The sequence below is a fragment of the Dipodomys merriami genome, unplaced genomic scaffold (assembly GCF_024711535.1).
Source record: "Dipodomys merriami isolate MVZ:Mamm:240054 unplaced genomic scaffold, mDipMer1.0.p SCAF_13, whole genome shotgun sequence".
NCBI classification, from domain to species: domain Eukaryota; kingdom Metazoa; phylum Chordata; class Mammalia; order Rodentia; family Heteromyidae; genus Dipodomys; species Dipodomys merriami.
Window position 1 is genome coordinate 21,762,479 of NW_027202604.1, and position 21,553 is coordinate 21,784,031.

The 21,553-nt window shown below is 40.0% G+C and overlaps 1 protein-coding gene across 2 annotated transcripts in view; it reads left to right on the forward strand.

The window, feature by feature from the left end:
• Nucleotides 1-6,690, forward strand: part of Synpr (synaptoporin) — a 284,651-nt gene extending 277,961 nt beyond the window's left edge. For both annotated transcript variants that reach the window (XM_070018869.1, XM_070018870.1), the window contains 2 exons: nt 317-508; nt 4,983-6,690. In XM_070018869.1, coding sequence (XP_069874970.1) covers nt 317-508; nt 4,983-5,240 — 450 coding nt within the window. In that variant the 3' untranslated portion in view covers nt 5,241-6,690. The remainder of the gene's footprint in view (nt 1-316; nt 509-4,982) is intronic.
• The last annotated feature ends 14,863 nt before the right edge of the window (nt 6,691-21,553 follow it).

Sequence of the window (21,553 nt, forward strand, 5' to 3'; positions counted from 1 at the left end):
TTTCCATCTACGAATAGGGTAATGGTCATAGCATTTATATGGGAATGTTGTAGCTACTGTTAGATGAGGACGATGGGGTCTTTGGCATCATTCCTGCAATGTAATAAGCATTCTGTAATGGTTAGTGTCATTATTTATCCCATGTAAATAGAAATACAACATTATATGACTTTGGTTTTTCAACATGTCTCTCCTGGTCCTGATGCTAGAGATTTTAGAGTTTTCCAAAAGGCTAATGAAAAGGTTATATAAACTAATTGTTTGGTTTCTGGACTCACCTCTCTTTTCTTTTCCTGTTTTATCTATGTTTCTGCAGGATTTCATTGTCACTGTTGTCTTTTCATTCTTGTGGTTGGTGGGTTCATCTGCTTGGGCAAAAGGACTATCTGATGTGAAAGTCGCAACAGATCCTAAGGAAGTGTTGTTACTGATGTCCGCTTGCAAACAGCCATCCAACAAGTGCATGGCCGTCCACAGCCCTGTCATGTCTAGCTTGAACACATCTGTGGTAAGTAAGATTTCATCTAGACTTGACATCCCAGGTCTTCATTTGCTAGCCACAAATAAGAAATCACCTTTATAATCATCTTGGAAATGTCTGTCTCCAAATCCAAGGTTAATCATTTCAGTCTAGGGACAAGATGATCTTTTTGCCTTCAGGTTTTTAATTGTCAGAATTGATGCACTTTAATGCCACCAGTTCTGGAGTTCTTAGTTTAAAAAAAATCCTAGCAAGTATTAATGGTTGCAGACTAAATGACAGTCAAGTCAAAATTCTAAGCCATAGCAGATATAAAACCTAAATGTTCAAGCTGAATCCTTCCAGAACTTAAAAGGAATATTTGATGGCACAGACATTTCCTGGGAGGGAAAACGTTATTCAAGCAACACATAGTTAGAGTACACCCGAAGCTGCATACAAATATTCAGGCTTCACAGAATGCCAAAGAAAATACATGATATGCGAAAGTACTTATAATAGCTATGGTGATTTTTAAAATTTTTTCTCCATCCCCCAGTTTAGTTGCTTGATAGCTTTGTTTGAAAGGGTGCACTAAATTAGTTGAACAAAATCAAATATTGTCATCAAGTGTATGGCTCTTACAGGGAAGGAGGGAAAGTAAGTTAGTAAAGATATCCTAAATTGGATTCTTAATTTATAAGTGGGAGAACTTGTGTTCTTCCACAGAAAGAAGCTGTGTCTGGAAAAGACAAGCTGTAATGGCAACACGAAGTGGCACTTATGGAAGAATAGGAGGCTCAGAAGTACTGGTTAAAGGAACAACATGCTTTAGCAAATCCTAAAAATAATTACCTTTGCTTCAAGGTTAGTGTGTGGTTTTCTAGCTTTGTATAAATCAACCTAGCAAGGCACTTACAAAGAAGGAAATGTTGCTACCCTAGTGATGGTCTAAGTGGGAGCCCTACCTTGGTTAGACAGTAAGCCTGTACATAAACTTGATATTAGGAGCTCATAATCATTATCATTTATTTTGAGATTGTTATTACATGTATTAGCATACAGCGTTGTTGCTTCTGTAACTTGTTTGTAGACAGCATTTGATCAGCATGACTAATCTTAAAGTGAAAAGGATATGATTGCTTACTGTCTTTGTTTATTTCATAATTTCTGAACAATGTGGAAATTACAGAGTTCCAAATGATCCTTTTAATTCTATCGCTGGCACCACTAATGCTAAAAGATAAGAATTATGAATGAAAAACAATTGATTTATCTCCTGAAATCAAATTGCATTGTTTGGATTGAAACAAAACAATATGACATGTATGAAGGGCAAGTTTAGTGGTGTTATAACTTATATATCTATGTCAGTTAAGTCTTTGAGCTCCAGAACACATACATATTCATGGATACCTATATACATATTAGGAGTAATATGCAATTATATAATTAATCTATCTTGTATATTAGCATATTTGTTGTTTCATGTTACATATTAAAATAAATATGAATATATCAATATTAAACATCTATGAAGACATGGAGACTCAATGAAAGTTGTTGATCAATAAAAGCTGGGGGGAGAGGAAAGCAATAGATAGGGTTATTTTGAGCAAAACACAATATATGTATATCTAAAATACCATGGCCAGACCATATAATCCAATTTTAATACACATTAAAAAATTCAATGATAAGAAACTAAAACAGGCTTTGTTAGAGCATGGGAACATATGAGAGGGTTGGGCTAACAAGGGACAGAATAAGGATAAATATGATGAAAACAGTTTATTTGCCTGTATGAAAATACAACAGTGAAAACTGTTGAGATGGTTTTAAGACCAGGAAAAGAGTAAGGTAGCGTGACAGAGGAGGGAAGATGAATTGAAATGCATTTATACCTATCTGGAAATGCCATAATGAAACTACTCTCATATAATTAATGTATGGTAATAAAAAAGAAAAGTTTGCTAGCCCCCTATAATGGGAATGCCATTTTAAAGTGCCTAACACAGAAATGCTCTTCATATCCCTAATGCCAGTTCTATCGACCCCACTTCTGGTATAATGTCTACATTCATTCAAGTGTTTAGATTGCAAAGCATATAAACAGACTCTACTTTCATCAGGGAAAAAAAATGTCCTTGGAAAAACACCAAGCAGCTGGTGAGCCTAACAAGATTTGAAGAAGCAAGAATGGGCAGGATCTAAGGAGGAATTGGCATTCTAGAAGCCATTGAGCTGTCATTACTGGGAAGTTTTCGCCTAACCTGACATTTCTCCATCTCAGCTGCAGGAGAGAACTCAAGCCGATTGGTTGAAACTTGACTCTGCAAAAGAAATCATGTTTTATTACCAAAATCAGGGGACAGGATATTAATCAGCCAAAGCACATTTTTTAATTACACATTTGTTTGCCTTCAAGTCATATTGAGTTGGCTTATGCAAAACACTAGAAAATAATCATAAAAACATGAGAGATATGCCTTCTCAGGGTAGAATCTAGAGCCAGGAGTTGGAAGACAGTCATGGAACTGGACGATTCTCATCTTCCGCCTCTTATGTCTGCCTCTTTTGATATCTCTGTGCCTTTCTGTTGAAAAAGAATGTCTACAGTAGTAGGATGAGGGTCCAGGTGCAAGTCTGGGCAAAAAATAAGATCCTGTCTCAAAATAATTAGTGCAAAGAAGGTCTGGAGGCATGGCTCAATAGCCAATAGTATCTATCAATCATCTAATCTACTAAAGCCTTCTTCAGTTTATGCAGCAGTTAATGAGACAACAGAACATAATGCATGTAAATATTTTAGAAAATGATTCCGAACATAATAAACTGCCTTGTCCATACACAGCCATCCCTTCACCCCGAATTCCAAATCCATGAATTTCTCCTCTGCCAAGGCTGCCACTCAATTAATCAAGAGACCGAGCAATGATCCCCTGCAGGTAAAATACTGCTCCACTTCAGCAAATCCCCTGCTTCAGGCTCTTTGGGTCCTGTGGTGACAACACTGGATCCAGATCCACCCACAATCCTGGGCATACCCAACACAACTAGAGAATTCTAGACTATCCCACCATGCGGAATCCAAGGAATACATTTTAATCCAGCAATAAACTTTCAGCACTCTATTCCAGAGCTCCAGTCATTGCCCAAGTCCGTTTTGACTGGTCAGTGTTGTGCTGGAGTAGTGACTAAATACATTTTCGTGTCATCACAGCTTTCAGCCATACTATGGTTATCTATCTCCAATGGGCTTATTAAAACAAAGAGCCTCTGATTAATCCCCAAGCAAATTAAACAGTCATGGAAATGGCTACAGAACAAGCCCCGTAACCAGGACTCTTGTTTAGGTCTGTTGTAATGGCAATAAATTCTGTTTCCAGTAAACCCTAAGATTTGGGGAAGCAACACAAGATCTTCTGTCTCACCCTGCTGGAGAACAGGTGGACTTTCCAGAGAACAACGTCAACATCTAGCTCTTGAGCCCGCATTTCATAACCCTGAAAATCTTCCACTTCGGAACCTGAGAGGAAGAAGCGAAGCGAGTGCAACTTTAATTTCCTCAACTACTTGAAACTCAGCCTCTAAGGATGCTATCTAGCTCTGTTTTTCCTTGTATCACCTAACCCAGTGCTTATTCCATGATGTTTTAATCCACTAATTAAAAAAAATAATAATTAGTGTGAATTTTAAAAAATGAGTGTGTGTATGTGTGTGTGTGCATATGTATATGTCGATGCTAGGACTTTAACTCAGGGCATCTCCTTCTCACATGGATTATTCCTTTAAGATTGATGTTTCACCACCTGAGACATACCTCCACTGATGGGTTTTTGCTAGCTAATTGGAGATAAGAGTCTCATGGATTTTCCTGTCTGGGCTGGCTCCAAACCACAGTCCTCAGATCTCAGCCTCCTGTGTAGCTAGGATTACAGGTGTGAGCTACAATCACCCAGTTTACACATTTTCTTTACAGCATTACAATAAATGAGTAAGAGTATGTCTAGCCAAAAAGAGATGGTAGTTTTATAAGTGAATGCACCATTATTAAAATAAAAGTATTCAGTCATATACCATCTGAAAATGATTTTGTACAGCATGAAGAATATGTCTTCACTTGTGGAGATAATGATGGTTTGTGCAAGATTTAAGGCTATCATATTAGACAAACAGGGTTTGCATTCTTTCTCTGCTACTTACCAAGTCATGTGACCTTGGACCAGAATCTTACTCTTGTTAAACCTTTAATATGAACAGATAACAGCAGAGTCCATTTACATCGAGAAAATCAATAAATATAAGGTTGTTTATGCAGTACTTGACATCTAACAAGCAAGCAACTAACTGATTTAATTTGGATATTCTAAACCAAATAGTGGTTCCTAGTGAAACCTTAAAACCAGCTCAACTGTAAATGAAAAGTGTCCTTACACTAAGGTTTTTCTAAAACTGAGATTTTTTTCCCTATGGTCTCTGTCTATAGTTCATCAACTCCTTTGCTCCGATTTTCCTTTAGGTGTTTGGATTCTTGAATTTCATCCTCTGGGCTGGAAACATATGGTTTGTCTTCAAGGAGACCGGCTGGCATTCCTCAGGACAGAGATACCTTTCGGATCCCATGGAGAAGCACTCTAGCAGCTACAATCAAGGCAGTTACAACCAAGAAAGTTATGGGTCAAGTGGTGGGTATAGCCAGCAGGCAAATCTGGGGCAATCCTCTGATGAGTTCGGCCAACAGCCTACTGGCCCCACTTCTTTTACCAATCAGATTTAATCGAGTAGCTTTGCCTCCTCCTGGAGAAGAAGCCTCACCACCTTCCATTCTGGTGGCAGAAGAGTTTTTTAAGAGTTTCGATCAGTTATTAATGCATAATAGGTTGAATGTAAATTGGAGATCTGTCTTCCTCATTAAGGCAGAAAGGCCTGGGCCCGTGATAAATGGTACTTAGAGAAGAGATGACATGTGGAGATACATTATTCATCACAAACGGCTAATTGGAGAGTACCTTGTTATATACAAAGATACTTTAGGGTCATTTTGTATGTGCATTGAGATAGTAGGAACATTTTGTAGCTTAAAGTCTCTAATATGTAATATGCATAGAGCCAATTAAATAGCAGTGAGTTTTCTGATGCATTTGATGCACAGGACGTTTAAACAATTCATAGAAGACAATTTGGTGTGTCGCAATGTACCACAACATGCATGTATTATTACTTTTTCGTTTTAGACCCAGTAGGACTGTGGGTTTCTATTTGTTTCAAACAGTTTCTCTGTATTTTTCTCACTTGATAAACCAATGCTCATATGATTTAATGCATGGATGAGCAGTTTCTCACACAGTAAACATTTGGCTGTATTTATGAAGACTTTCCAGTTTGCATCATGAATTTGTTCAATGGATATTTAAAGAAATATATTCATAACTTTGTATACTTTGCAAATTTGTCTTTGATGTTACCCAAGTTCTGATTGCATTGTGGGTGGGTTTTTTTCCCTATTAGAAGACAGTGTTACATATGGTAACTGTCTAGTATTTATCCTAGTTATTCTGCTAACTATTTACATTCTTGTAACTTTCTATAGTGTTTTGTGGCTCTTCTTCTGTGGACCATGACTAGCAAGGCCCAATAACTCTGTGCGTATGACGTGGCATTTTCTCAGAACTCTGGAAATGCAGATTAGATAAAATAGTTCAGATGCTGATGTGTTGAAGAATTAGTCCAGGAAGAGTATGCAATAGACCTATATGACCAGCCAATTGTTTAAAACCTATTTATTTTCAAGCTAATTATTTTCCTCCATCCAGTTATTCAAAATTCTGACACATTAAACAAAATTACTAATTCTGAATTGAGTGCAACACATCAATTAAAAATGGCTTCTGTGTATCAATCTGTATCCCAGGAGGATTTCTCCTGAAACATACCCTGGAATGTATTCATTCTCAAGAAAATACCAGTCTTTCTTCTTTATTTAATTCAATTGAAACACCAGGGACCAACAGGAAGGGCAAAATGAGCATCTGCATTTCTAGACAAGAGTTCTGATCAATGTACAAACTCAATGTGTGATCTGTGATCTCCGAAGCATTATAGCACAAAACAGCCTTGTCTTTGATGATATCTGTAATCAAATCAGTTTCTTGATCCTGTGGGATAAACCTGTATTGTGATATCTATTTGACCTTAATAAAGTTATTGCATACAATGCTGCTGAGCAATGAAAGGACCTTGATGATGGAACTTGTTTGGCTGTAGCAACAAGAAAACAAGGGTTAAATATAGCACCTCCACCCTCCCCTTTCCTTGATTCCTGAGCCCAGTGTTGCTCATTCTATCCTTCCACAGTTCTAGGACTTTCCATGCATAATCACTGTTCCAGTCATTGGGGATAGAAGAATAAGCAAAATCAGGAACACTGTCCACATCATACATTCTGTTAGAAGAAGAACCCTACTTGAAAATAACTGTGCGTTAGCCAGGAGTTCACATCTGTAATCCTAGCTACTCAGGAGGCTGACATCTGAGCACTGTGGTTCAAAGCCAGCCCAGGAAGGAAAGTCTCTGAGACTCTTATCTCCAATTAACCAACAAAAAGCCAGAAGTGAAGCTGTGGCTCAATTGGAAGAGCACTAGCCTTGAGTGAAAAGGCTAAGGGACAGCACCCAGACCCTCAGTTCAAGCCATAATTAGAGATACCGTCTTCCTCAGAAAGCTAAGGAAAAGCATTGAAGGATTTTTAAAGCAAGGGAAGAGCATAAGGAGATCAGCATTTGGAAGGACCTTAGGGACTCTAGATGGAAGAAAACTAGAGAAAAGGACATCCTAAATATAAATAAACAAGCCTTGATTCCTAATCTCCATTTAAGCAGAGGAATAGGAATGGAGGAAGGAGAGTTAGACAAAATCCCTCCTTTGTTCTCCCCTATTTCCTGGGATGCTGGCTGCTTCCTTCAGCTCAGTACAGTTCAGGAGGAGAATATAGCTTCTACCCTTTTAAACTGTCATGAAATCTCCAGTGTAGTGGACTCTTCTGTTCAGCAGTGATTTTAACCAACCTTCAGAAAAAATCTATCCAGATTAGAGAAAGAGACAAGCTCCCCAGTCCACTGAAAATTTGCAGTATAAGAGCTTCTATAATCCAAGAGGGATTTCACTAAACTGATTTTATTCTTTTGAGTTTCAAGCAGTAAATGATGGCCTTAAAAAAAAAAAGAGGTCAGGCACTAGTCTTACATCTGTAATCCTAGCTACTCAGGAGGCTGAGATCCAGGTTCAAGATTCAAAGCCAGCCTGGGCAGGAACGTCCAAGAGACTCTTATCTCCAATTAATCACCAAAAAGCCAGGAGTGGAGCTGTGGCTCAAGTGGTAGAGTGCCAGCCTTGAGAAAAAGAAAAGTTCAGGGACAATGCTCAGGCCCTGAGTTCAAGCCCCAAGACCAGCTCAAAAAGAAAGAAGAAAGCAAGGAAACAAGAAAGAGAGAGAGAGGGAAGGAATGAAGGAAGGGAGGAAGGAAGGAAGGAAGGAAGGAAGGAGGGAGGGAGGGAAGGAGGGAGGGAGGGAGAGAAGGATGGAGAGAGAGATCAAAGAAAGAAATCAGGAATAGTCGCAGGTAAGCTTGGGTCTTTGTGTCTGTGACTATGTATCTGTCTAGGAATTGCAACTTCACTACTTGCCTGCTGGGTTTCAAGCATTAATTCACTGCCTCAAGTCTTCATTTCCTCAGGAGCAGGGAAGACACATGCGTACAGGGTGGACTCTGAGACCAGACCACCTATGCTGCCTCTGAACTTACTTTCCCTTTTCTCCTCAATGCCTGCTCCAAAGCCCTGGAACTTTGCTACAGCCTTAATTGACAAGCACCTGCAGTCCAGAAGTGTAAGAAGATTAATCCTGGGGAACAGTAAAGACACTACTCAGTCATTTGGTTGTCCCATCTATTAATGCCAAGGGGCTCAGATGGTACTCTCAGTGTGAAAGGACCGATACTAGGAAGGGAAAGGCAAGCCGTGTGGAGGGATTAAAGCAGCTTCTAGCACACAACAGCTGTGCCTGCATGTGAGTTCTGATTTGGTGCAGATGTTTGTTTTGCAGGTGATTTCACAAGGTAGAGTGAGCAGAGTGACACAGAGGAGAAGAAAAGCCATAAAAGGGTATGATTGGGATGTTGGTGAAGGCAGGAATAACTTTGCTCCATCAGGATCTCTAAGATCCAGAATGGCTCTGGTTTTCCCATCAAGGAGCAGGAAGCGGACTTTATTTTTGTTTTTGTGGTCTACCCACCTGCAATTCTAATCAGCAGAGTTTGCCAACAGAGGCACTATCTTTTTCTCATTTCCAGGTTATCCTTGCTAGTAGACTAAACAGACTTGTAGGATTTCAGACAAAGAACTGAGCCCTAATATCAGTCAGGCAGTAGAGAGAGGAGGAAACAGCATACTTCCTACCTCAACCCCACTCCCTGTCACATCTGGGCAGAGTGAGCTTAAGAAAGGGTGTGGGGCCAGTGCTGTTGGCTCAAGCCTGTAATCCTAGCTACTCAGGAGGCTGAGATTTGAGAATCACAGTTCAAAGCCAGCCCAGGCAGTTAAGTCCATGACCCTTTTATCACACTCTTATTGCCAATTAACCACCAGAAAACCAGAAGTGTCACTGTGTCTCAAAGTGGTAGCCTTGCACAAAATAGCTCAGGGATAGTTTCCCAGGCCCCAAGTTCAAGTTCCATGAATGACCAAAACAAGGGGGGAGGGGGAGGTAGAGGGGAGTCCTGGAATATGCAGGCATGAGGGAGGTCAGTGTCCACACAGGCTGGAATTGTTCTTCAAGTTGTGGCTGAAATGAGAGGCTCACAAATTTGACCTCAAGTTGATACGGAGCCATCTTCCTCAGGGATCAATGAAAGGTGGAGTCTTAGGCCTGGTGGGTTTTAGAACGGACTTCCAAGGATGGGTGGTAGAGCCTCCACTTTCAGATGGAAAACCACCTCTATTGAATAATACATATTGGATATAAAAAGGCTAAGGGGATAAGGTGAACTGAAGCTATTTTCCTGGAAGTCTTACATTTCTTTGAAAGCACTTTAGGTCAAGTTGAGTAGTTCCTTTAAATGGACTGTTTCCTCCCTCCCCCCTCCCATGTCTGGTTTATTGACAAAGCCCTTGAAGGCAGTTGTAATAAGGCTAAGAGGTTTCCCAGTGGTGGAGGAAAACTTTGTCTTTGAGTTTCTGTCCTTTTATTTATGCATTGATTGGTTGACCTCTTGTACCATGGGAGAGTCTAATTAGTGTGCAGAGTGAGCTCACTCACTGACTCTATGGTCTTAGTCAACTCTCTCCTTTCTAGAAACAATCTCATCTGAGATCGCTTTTGTTGACAATTTAATGGACTCACATTGTTCTATAGAGAAAAGAAAAGGTGTTTTGAAAAATGGAACCATTTTCATATCTTAAATATTTTTCCTTCTTTCCTGTGAACTGGTATTTCTTCCCATGTGCTATTTTTCCTCTGAGCTCTTCACATGATCAAGTCTATGATGATTGATTTCCACAGCTCTATTACTTCCAGAATTTTCCATAGCTGACAAGTTAGCCCAAGTATAATCATCCATTTCTATATATACTTTGTTAATCTAGCACTCTCAGAGTTCTTACCTAATTAAAATTCATGACTTTGATGGTATACATTTTCACAGTGGGTGGCTACATGTTCTTATGACATTTAGGAGCTCAGCGCCATATGCATTCACTAGAAACACATGTTACACACAGATGCCTCAGATGAGACCTGAGGTCAGATCTGTGTGAGAGAGCTGAGAGTTACAGCCTATCTTTGAGTAAAGGTAGATATTATTTACAATATAAACATACAAATTCATAGCAGCAAGTGTAAGCATCACCTTCCTCTTGAGGTTAGCTGTGGGTTCAAATCTTGGTTCCACCAATAATACAACTAGAAAGTTCTCCAGTGTCTCGGAGCCTTTCATGCCTCATCCACATAACTGGAGATAGTGCATTAGTTTTCTCTGCTGAAAAAAATTACTACACATGTAGAGCCTTAACAATAAATACATTATGGTTCTGTGGAATAGAAGTATAGATCTCCAGTATTGACCCAATTAGATCTCATGGTACTAAAATCAGAGGTTCAAAGGGTTAGTGTTCTCTTCTGGATGTCCTGGGGGCAGTCCATTTTTTTGCCATTTCCAACTTCTCAAAGCTGCTTATATTTATTGACTGGTGGCCCTCCTTCTCCATCTTAGAGCCAGCAAGTGCTGGTCAAGTCCTTCCCCCAGTGCATCAGTATAAACCTGCTTTGCTGTCTCCCTCTTCTGCATTTAAGGATCTTTGTGATCCTGGGCCCATTGTAATAACTCAGAATATTTTCTCCATTGTAAAGAGTATGAGTCAATCACCTCATTCCCATCAGCATCAACACACCCCTTTGAAATTTAATCTGGCATATTCATTCATTCGGGGACTTATGAGATAGACATCTTACACCAGTAAACTGCCTTCCACATTGTTCTTATAACTCAGAGACCAAGTGACAGAGTTAAAGGAAATTTCTTAGCAGATTTGCTTCCCGAGTTCAATAGCTGATAATGATGATTGAAACTCAGCAGTTGTTCCAATCATTAGTATTAGTTTTCTTGTTAGGAATGGTTGATTCCATTCCCTGCTGAAATTCTCTAGGAAAAGGAAACACATCACTTACAGATGGGATTGCTGAGGAACAATACATTTACTCAATCCAGAGAGATAAACAGAGATGGTTCTTGCTTCAGTAGTTGATAGACTGATGAGAGCGATTACATGTAGGCCTGAAGTTATATTATTACATGCATTTGTCTAAAATATCAATTCTCTTGCAAGGCCTGGCCTCACTGGACTGAGTTTTCCTACAGCCCTCACACTTGGAACAATGCCTGGAGTTTATGAGGAGCTCCACGCTTGTTAAATAAATATGTGATACAAATCATTAGGAGTTGTTCTTAAAATATTCAGACTAGTATAATATAAATGATACGTTGTTTAGGAAAGAAAGAGAGTCTTAAAGACCCTTTGGAAAGTTTCCAACATGCTTACAAGCAGCTTACCGTGTGCCCAAACAAGAAAGGCTTCCTGTACCCAGGCCTGAAAATTTGCCCCTCCACCATCACCACCACCCCCCATTGGCTCCTTTCCAGTATGTTCTCTCTTACAATCCAGTGTTAAGGATCAGCAAACAACTCTGTAGAACATGCTGCTTTGAACTCCAAAATGAAGCATCTGGAAGCAGCAAATGCATGGGGGGTGGGGCTGTCCCTGATGCCCCCACCTCTCTATGGTAAGGCCAGATGACAAAGACAGTCATCCTGAAAGCGTCTTGACATTTCAACCAATATATAGAGATTGAATTCCTGAATTCAGGCCACAGAGGAAGAGACTTAAAATCAAAGACCACACTCAGAACCCAGAGGAAGTTTGTCCCAGGGCACTGTACTCTAGGTTTCTCTCTGCGGGAAATTATTCTCTGCTTCTCTAAACCTGCCTACGGTTTCCCATTGCTCTCTGCCTCTCCTTCATGAACAGGGCATTTAATCCTCAACATCTTGCCCCTGTTAAGTTTTATAACTAGGTGGGTTCCCATACATGTAGGCAGGGATGCTCATAAATCTAATGCTTTCTCTCCTGCTAATCAGTCTGCTCTCAATTTGTTTCATCAGACTCAATTTTCAAACTTTCCAATATCTACACACCCTCTAAGTACTAGAGAATGCCTAGAAGGGTGAGAATTTACTGGAGCTACAAGCTTAACAAAAGACTAAGTCAAAGACCTAGAACTATCACATTTAGTCTCCCAGTTCAGTTAAAGAATACCAAGTTTTACAAAGCAACTTGTATCTTTACCACATGGGCCAGACTCTGAGTTTGTTTGTATCTCATTCAATTGTTTGGTACCATTGTAACTTTTTCTTTTTTGTTGTTTTTGTTGTTGTTGGGGCTTTGTTTTGTTTTTGTTTGGTTGGTTGGTTGAAGTTCTTTTTGGGGGGAGGAGGTAGTACCAGTATTGAGTGGAACTAAGGGCTTGCTTGATGTTTTAAAGACAGGCACACTACTATTTGAGCCACAAATCTACTTCTACATTTTTGTGTCTGTCCAGGGGCTTAAACTCAAGGCATTGTCCTTGAGCTTTTTTTTTTTTTAACCACTTGAGGCACACAGCTCACTTCTGGCTTTTTGCTGATTAATTGGAGATAAGAATCTCATGGACTTTTCTGCCCTGGCTGGTTTGAGTTGATATCCTCAGGTCTCAGCCTCCTGCACAGCTAGGATTACAGGAATGAGCCACCAGCAGCCATCTCATTTGTTTCTTAATCGTCATCTCTACCTGCCCAACTGATTCAGATGTATGACAGGGTCAGCAGTACCTTGAGTTCAGTAAGCCTGGCTTAGTAGACTAAGGACTCCGAGGGACAAGGGGCCAAGCCTTTAGTTGGGTACCTCCAGTTTTTGCTGTCATCTCTCCCTTTTTTGCCCAAACACATTGTTGAACCCAGTATCTTCATTGAGTAAAAACACAGCGTGAACAACCTGGCACCTAGCAATTCGGAGGCCATTCTTGATTTGAGCAAAGCTGAAGGCAGCCTGGGAATCTTCTACAGAAATGTGTTGGAGCTATTTACTCAGTCTGCTATTTCTCTCTTCCAATTTGGAGTTCTGTGTGTGGAACAGAGAATCCAGATGTCATCTTCCACAGAAAAAAAAAAAGAAGAGGCTGCTGGCTGAGCCATTGAAGTCAGGTAGGAAATGGCTGCCTTCCTCCCACGAAGGCCTCCTGGGGACTCAGAGGCCAGTTACTGCTCATTTGCCACAAATAAGGACAAATAAGCTGGACAAATAAGGACAGTCAGCAGGCACCCCCTTGCAGCCCTCACCCTCCTTCCCAACAGTCCTGTTTGGGCCATTTAACAGGGAGGGCTATATTTTCTCCTCAGTGTTTAAACTGAAAGTAGTATAACTTGAGATCTCCCACTCTGATCTAACCAGACTGCACCCCTAGAATCAGTGGCCACTCTTTGTTTCCTATAGATCCTTCCAAGATGGCCCATAAAGATAAGAGCACATACAATGTCCACGAGGTCTTGGTAAAGGGGGGAAGTTGGTTCAAGCAAGGAGAGGAAGGACAGAGAAAAATCTTGCTCTCCGTATAAGCACACTTGCTGTTCCTCTGAGACACTCAAATTTCCTTGAAGGACTCTTAGAAAAAGGTCTAAGAAGTTTCCTAAAAGCTGGTGTCAGTAAAAGACTGGTAGAGAAGTGATCATATAATCCTACTTTACATACATAGGTAAAGGTACCTCACTGACCTGGTACATTATAGAAGCAGGATGAGAACCTGACAATGGATTTCAACTTCTTATTGAAATGCAGGCTCCACCATTTATTAGTTGTGGGAACTTGATCATGTCCTTTAACGTGCTTAAGTTTTCGTAATCACAAAGTGAAAGTATTCATAGAGGCTATTGTATAGGGGAACTGTGAGTATTAAGCTAATGTGTGTAAAAGCAAGTGCTGGTACATCGGTGCTTGCTACATCATGATTTTCCACTCAGTTGTGTATCTTATAAATTATATATCATATAGAGCTCCTTTAATTGGCTATATAGTATTCACTTGCTTGGTTTTGCCATGATTCATTTAGACCATCAGCAAATTATGGCACACATGTCAAATCAATTCTATATATGTTTTTATAAACAATCTCCTTCTGGAACACAACCAATGCCCATTTGTTCACATATAAACAATGATTGCTTTTATACTCTCATGACAAAGACTCTCTAACCCACAAACCCAGAAATATTGATAGTCTGTCCCTTTATACAAAAAGTAATGACCATTTAGTTAAAACTTAGCTGGGCATCAATGTCTCACACCTATAATCCTATCTACTCAGGATGCTGAAATCTGACGATTGTAGTTTAAAGCCAGCCTGGGCTAGAAAATCCTTGAGTCTCATTTCCAATTAACCATCAAAAAGCCAGAGGTGGAGTTGTGGTGGGCTCAAGTGGTAGAGCACCAGCCTTGGGCAAAAAAAGCTAAGGGAGGCTAATTATCTCAGGCAACCAATTAAATCATTTGATCTTTTCCTCCCATATACCCCCATTGCATTAGGTATAAAAATTTGCCCCTTTATTTTCCCATGCTCCTACTATCACTAGTACAAATACCCGATTTCTGATCTGCATCGGCAGTCACCAGTCTTGTTCTTCATCTGTTCTTATCCCACACTGACCCACTCTTCACAGTACTTCTTCTCCACTTCTCATTATCCAAGAACATTCCTACAATGCCCACCTTCCTTGAAAGACACACTGGTCTTCACAGTTCTCTGCTGCAGCTCCAATAACCATCTTGCCATGCCTCAAAGCTTAGCATGCACTAGTCCATCTGCCTGGAGTGATCTCGCCCAGCACGCCTTCCCTGTTCAAGACTCAACTCGAATGCCATCAGTTGTATTTCACTGAAGCTCTTCACCCCAAGTTACTGCATGATGTTGTATCAGATTCCCTGAATGACATCAACCATTTTCATGTTTATTGTGAGCATTCTTTTTCATTCTTGTTGTTTTGTGCTGGTACTGGGGTTTAAACTCAGGGTCTAGATGCTGTCCTTGAGGGTTTTTTGTTTGTTTGTTTGTTTGTTTTCCTCAAGGCTAGTGTTCTACCACTTTAACACCAGCCTCACTTTCAGCTTTTTATTTTTTATTTTTTTGGAGTATTGGAGATAAGAGTTTCACAGACTTTCCTGACCTGACTAGCATTGAACTTTGATTCTCAGATCTCAACATCCTGAGTAGCTAGATTTACAGGCATGAGCCACTTGCATCTGGTTTGTTTTGAGCATTGTTTTAAGTGAGCATTTTTCATCAGATAGTAATAAAGATAACCAAGTTGTAACTGTTTGTAGCATACAGAGCTTCTAGCATACAGTTGGCACTCAATTTGTGCTGGTTGCTGAATGCCAATTTGATGACTCACTCTAAATGAATGCATGAATATAAATGACTGACCAGACAGATGAACAAATAAATAAATATAGATACAAAAAACAAGAATCTAACTCACCCAACTTGAAAGAAATGGCTTCAAAAAGGTATTCCAGTACATTCTTCAGAAAAGAATTCTCTAAATTAGGTATTTGAAAAGAAGAGATAAACAGGTTATAGGAAGTGATTGGAATTCTCACTGAAAGTAGTATCAAGGAGGTAACTAGGGTATGTGTCCATCTTCATTCAGGTGTTATTTTTAGAAAGTGTTTATTCCTTGAAACCTACACGGGGCTTGGTAGTGGGGTCTACTCAGGCAGGCAAACTCTGTAATAATTCATCATCATGACAGGTGCAGAGGACTTCAAGGAAATTTGCTGACACCCCCTGTCCTAAGTCACATCCCCGAAGGACATAGATTTTATTAGGGAAATTAGAATCCCCCAAATGGATTCTTCAACGTATTAATAATCTCTGTTGAGCTCAAGATGGGATATGTTCTGTTTACAACTTGCTTATCTTTATTTGTATCTGTCCAATTTCAAACATTCCAAGAGAAAAACATATTGCCAGCTGTTTGGGAGTTTTAAAAGGACAATTCTCAACACAGTATTTTAAAAACAAAAACCCTGTGTACCAAGTATGGCGAGATTGTGACCCAAAAATAGAGTAAAATAAAATCTCTTATGAAACAGATCTTGTTAATAGTCTGAGAACTGAACTGTGCTCAGGTTTCAATCATCACATTTTCTTCCATACAGAAAGACCAAGAGAAAATTATATTATACTGGATTTTACTTCTTCAGTGCATATGAGTCACAAACCCTGACATCAGCATAGAAAAAAAATTGAGTTTGAAAAGTCACATGCTAGACACATGCACTGAGAAAAATAAACGTCAGAGTGAATATTGGGCACTTGGATTCCCTGGGGGAGGTGGGTATGTACAAATAGACATGTCTCCACACAGCAAGGGAGAGGCTAACCAGTGGGTCAAAGCAGGGACAGCCAAGATCTCCACCATGACAGTCATGGCAGCTCCAAACACCACCAATTAGGAAATAAAGCAGTGCTACAACCCTCCCTCTCTTAGAAATGGCACAGAAAATGGTTCATTAGGAAGCAGGAGCAGGCATATCACCTGTGAGAGAGGCCCAGTAGAAAGGGAGGGAATGGATCAACCTTTCTATCAGATCTCCATTGACGACTTGGTTACACAGCTGTAGATTCACATCTGCATTTATTCTGTGCTTATGTCCCTAATAGGGTCAAAGACAATCGTAATTCTGTATGGTAATCATATGCAGAACTCTCTTGAGAAAAAAAGTTCAGACTTTATAACAAATTCAGGCTAAGATGGCTATAACTATATGAAGAACAGAACTAGACCAATGAACCCACACAGAAAGGAAGGTAGCTTTATTCTACCTCCTCATGTGTTTGGTTTTTCATGGATGTAAGTGTATCACTGATTCAAATAATAACTTAGAGTTTGAATGTATATAGTTGAGCTTTTTCCTGTGATGCTGAAAGGGAAACCCTTTCTTCATAGTTATCATTTCAGGGAAATGTAAGCAAGCATGTCTTTGTTGGGAGAATAATTCCTTCAATCTTTCACTGGCGCCTCTTAAGACTAAGCTGAGCATTCTTGCCTGACTTCTTCCCCCTCTGGGCATTAAAATCCTAAATTAAGAACCTATGGATTAGCTAAAGACATCCCAACCTGTCTTAGTGGATTGCTAACAGGGAACAAAGCCCAAAATGTTGTTTAATTTTCTGTGTTAATTGGCGGGGGGAACAAGCATTGATTGTACAGAGACGGGTGCCTTGCCTCTGTCCCTGCAATTACACAGTGTGTTTTATTCATGAGAGAGGCCCCAGACTACTCCAGGGATCATCAGATCCAGTTTTCTGACTCTCCCAAGCACAAGCAAAATCTTCTTAATGACAGCCACCCATGGAAAATTAGAGGGTCTTGCTTTTCTCCCTTTGCCTTGGAAGCGAATTTAAAAACCCAAACCAATACCGTGTTGAACAGCCTTTAAAAAATTTTTTAATTTCATTCCATCAGGCAGATGATGAATGCGCGAGGCCATCTCTCTGCTGGCAACTCCACAGTGCGGGCTGATGACATGGTGGGGGTGTTTCTCCCACACCACAAAGAAGAAATGAGCCAGGCTAGTAGTTACGCTTGGGCACCAGTGCCTGTGGGCTGCGGGTAACAAATCCAAAGAACTGTCTCATTAAATATAAACAACACACACACACACACACACACACACACACACACACACACACACACACACACACAAAGATGTTACATTCAAGGTGAAACACAAAAGGATCTAATTCTGCTATGTACTCTTTACATAAACCAGGAACTATACTTATCTTTGGGTTGTGCTACTGGTAAGAAAAGGAATTTAAAGGCTAGGCCAAAAATAAAAACAATATCATCTGAGTACAAAACATCACGACATTGACACAGCACGTAGAGATGGTGGTACAGAGTGAGGTAGGGAGGGAGGCAGCACAGGGTGGTTGTCAGCAAATTGTGAACAGAAACAGGGAGGAAAAATAAGAAAGCTTCACACATGTAGGATCACAAGCTTGCACCTGTGATCTAAACTACACAGGAGGCCTGCGGTTCAAGGCCAGCCCTGCCCAAACATTAAAAAGGCCTCATCTCAAAAACAAGTCAAATGTCGTGGTTCATGCCTGATATCTCAACCATGTGGGAGGTAAAGGTAAGAAGATCATTAGCCTCTAAACCAGCCCAGGTAAAATATGCACAAGACTTCATCTGAAAAAATAACTTAAAGTTGGGCTGGGAAGGTGGCTCAGTGGTAGAGCGCTTGCCTTGCATGCTCGAGGCCCTGGGTTCGATTCCTCAGCACCACATAAGCAAAAAATAAAAGCTGGAACTGGTGCTATGGCTCAAGTGGTAGAGAGCTAGCCTTGAGCTGAAGAGATGAGGGACAGTGCCCAGGCCCAGAGTTCAGGCCCCACGACCAGACCCCCCCAGAAAAACAAATAATAACTTAAAGCAAAAAGACTGGAGACATGGCTCAGGTGACAGAGCACCTGCCTAGCAAGCATAAGAGCTCTGAATTCAAACCCTATTTCTTTCAAAAGAAAAAAAAAGAGTAAGAGGCACATAACACAAGAACAAAAGCTAGGTTTCGATTTAAAAATAAATCTGTCAGCTCAAGAAGGAGGAAGATTTGAAACTGAGTCAAGAAAGACATCAAAGACTACCAAGAACCAGGAGGACAAGGACAGGCAATTATCTAAGAAAGACTTTAAAGCGATGTCCCAAACCTGTTTTCACATGCAATTGCAAACATGTCCAGAATAAATTTTAGAAATAGACAGGACAAATGGCAACGAAATAAGACACACAGGAGAACCCAATGGAAAACTGAACAATTGAAAAGCACAGTAATGAAAATTGTTCCAACAACATCAAAATTTGGGGAGAGAAGAGGAAAGAATCGGTGAACTTGCAGTAACACGGTAGAAAGTATGTCATCAAATCAATATGGAGAAAGTAGACTTTACAAATTCATATGAGCCTTGGGGACATGTAGATCTATAGGGGAAACTAACAATTAGGAGAAGAGAAAGGTTGCTGGAAAGTACAAACAGAAATGATGACTGAATATTCCCCCAAAAGAAATACTCCCTCATAAAAATCTTAGGAAGGAGAGGTATGGTTCAAATAGTAAAACACCAGCCTTCATTGAAAAAATAAAAATAAATTACAAAAGCATAAAATAGCTAACAGGCACAAGAAAAGATGCTTGGTACCACTTTCCCTTGGGAGAATGCAAGTCAGGATCACAAGGAGTAAGTCCAATATTGGTATCGATGGCATGACTACTTTCAAAAAAGCAGAACCTGGCTGGGAAGGTAGCTCAGTGGTAGAGTGCTTGCCTTGCATGCATGAGGCCCTGGGTTCGATTCCTCAGCACCACATAAGCAGAAAACTCAGAAGTGGTGCTATGGCTCAAATGGTAGAGCACAAGCCTTGAGCTGAAGAGCTGAGGAACAGTACCCAGCCTCCTGTATTGCTGGTAGCAATGTCAAATGGTAAAGGCACCAGAGAGATGGTACTGCAGCTCCTAAAACAAATGTAAAATAGATTTATTGTGTGATCCTGTAAGGTCACTTTTTGATATACATCCCTTCCTCCAGACAAAAATTAAAATCTGGATTTGGACAGATATTTTTATAGTCATATTCATACAAGTGTCATATCAGGCAAAATATAAAAGTAGCCTGGCATTCTACTGTTGGATGGGTGGGTCAACAAACTCTGATACGTTCATTTGTATATACCACTGAATATCACCCATTCTTACAAAGAAAGGAAATTCCAACATGTACTACAATAATAGAGGAAACTGGTGGAGATTATTTTAAATGAAATGAGCCAGTTAGTAAGACATCAAATACTGTCTGATTTCAGATATGTGAAGTGCCTACAGCACTCATATTCACAGAGATAAGAGGCAGCATTGTGAATATAGGCCTTGATGAGAAGAGGAACAAGGAGTTAGTGGTAAGCAAGTGCAGAATTCTAGTGTGAAAGGGCCTGGAAGTAGAGGCAGTAAGGACTCCAAAGCACTGAGAATATATTTAATGCCACTGAATTATATACTTAAATGGTTACATTGGTAACATTTTACTTGTGTGTATTTTACCACCATTTTTTCTGTTTTTCAGAATTATTTTATTATTGTCAAAGTGATGTACAGAGGGGTTAACCCAATTTTTAAATATTGGAAAAAAACACAACTTGTAGCATATCAGCATCCACCATTGGGTAGACAACAACTGGAAGAATATAAAATTTATTCCAGAACAACTTGGGTTTCCTGCACATAAATTTTGGCTGATTTTATAGGCAGATCTAGCTCTCCTTCGTACTGCTTCATCCTTTGGCCATCCATATTAACCAAGTAAACAGTAAGTGGCAGCTCCAGTAGTTTTAGTAACAGCACTATTTAGGACTGGAAGCGTGGCCCCAGTGGTAGAACGCCAGTCATGAGCCAGAAAGCCAAGCAAGAGCACAAGATCCCAGGTTCAAACCCCAGTACTGGCACCACAAAATAAACCAACAAACAAAAATCACCATCATCTAAAAGGTAGAGCCATTTCACAGAGTCATATGATGCTGTCTCTATAGAAAAGAAAACTCCTCCTTTTTCTACTGCAGGAAGAGAAATGAGCTAGATATAGAATAACAGAATTCGATTAGGCCCTGAATAAGAATCAATATCACTTATCCCAATGCACTGAGCTCAACTCTGGAGCTTTTTCAGTGGGATATGTGGCCAGAAAATTGAAGAAGAATTTGACAAACCAAATTATTTCCTCAAATTCCCATTGGAGAAAGAAGGATATCTTTCCTAACAGAATTAAAAATGGATTGATTACAGAAGTTAAGTTTCTGAGACATAGGGGTATTCCTGCCTTGAAGGGGAAAAGTCTGTGCTTAAAGGCCAGAGTAGAGCCCTGTGGACCTCGCTGAGCTGAGCGCTCACCTGGACTGTGGAACAACAGAATTTGCTGGAAGAGTTTGATCAATGTTTTTCTCAACAGTGGCTTCAATTTGTGACTCAAACTTCCTCATCATCATTCTTCAAGTGAATTCACTTGTCAGAAGTGTGAACAAATTTTATTAACATAAAATAAGTTTATGTATGGATGTATCATGTGACCATATCCCAAATCAGTGCCTAAAACATTTTCATCACCCAGCAAATCCCTTTATGCTATTTTAAAACAATGTCCAGGCCAGCGAAAACTGCTATTTAACTTCCATAACTACACATTTGTCTTGCTTGTTTTGTGAACTGCACAAAAATGGAATCACACAGCATGAATATTATTTGTTGCATCTGAATTCTTTATTCAGCTTAATAGCTTGGCAGGGCATCGATGTTGCAGTATGTACTTGTAGTTTATTTTATTTTATTTATTACAGAGTTGTACTCCAATGATAACCAAATTGCTAATAAGCTGTGAGTAGGGATGTAACATTCTTG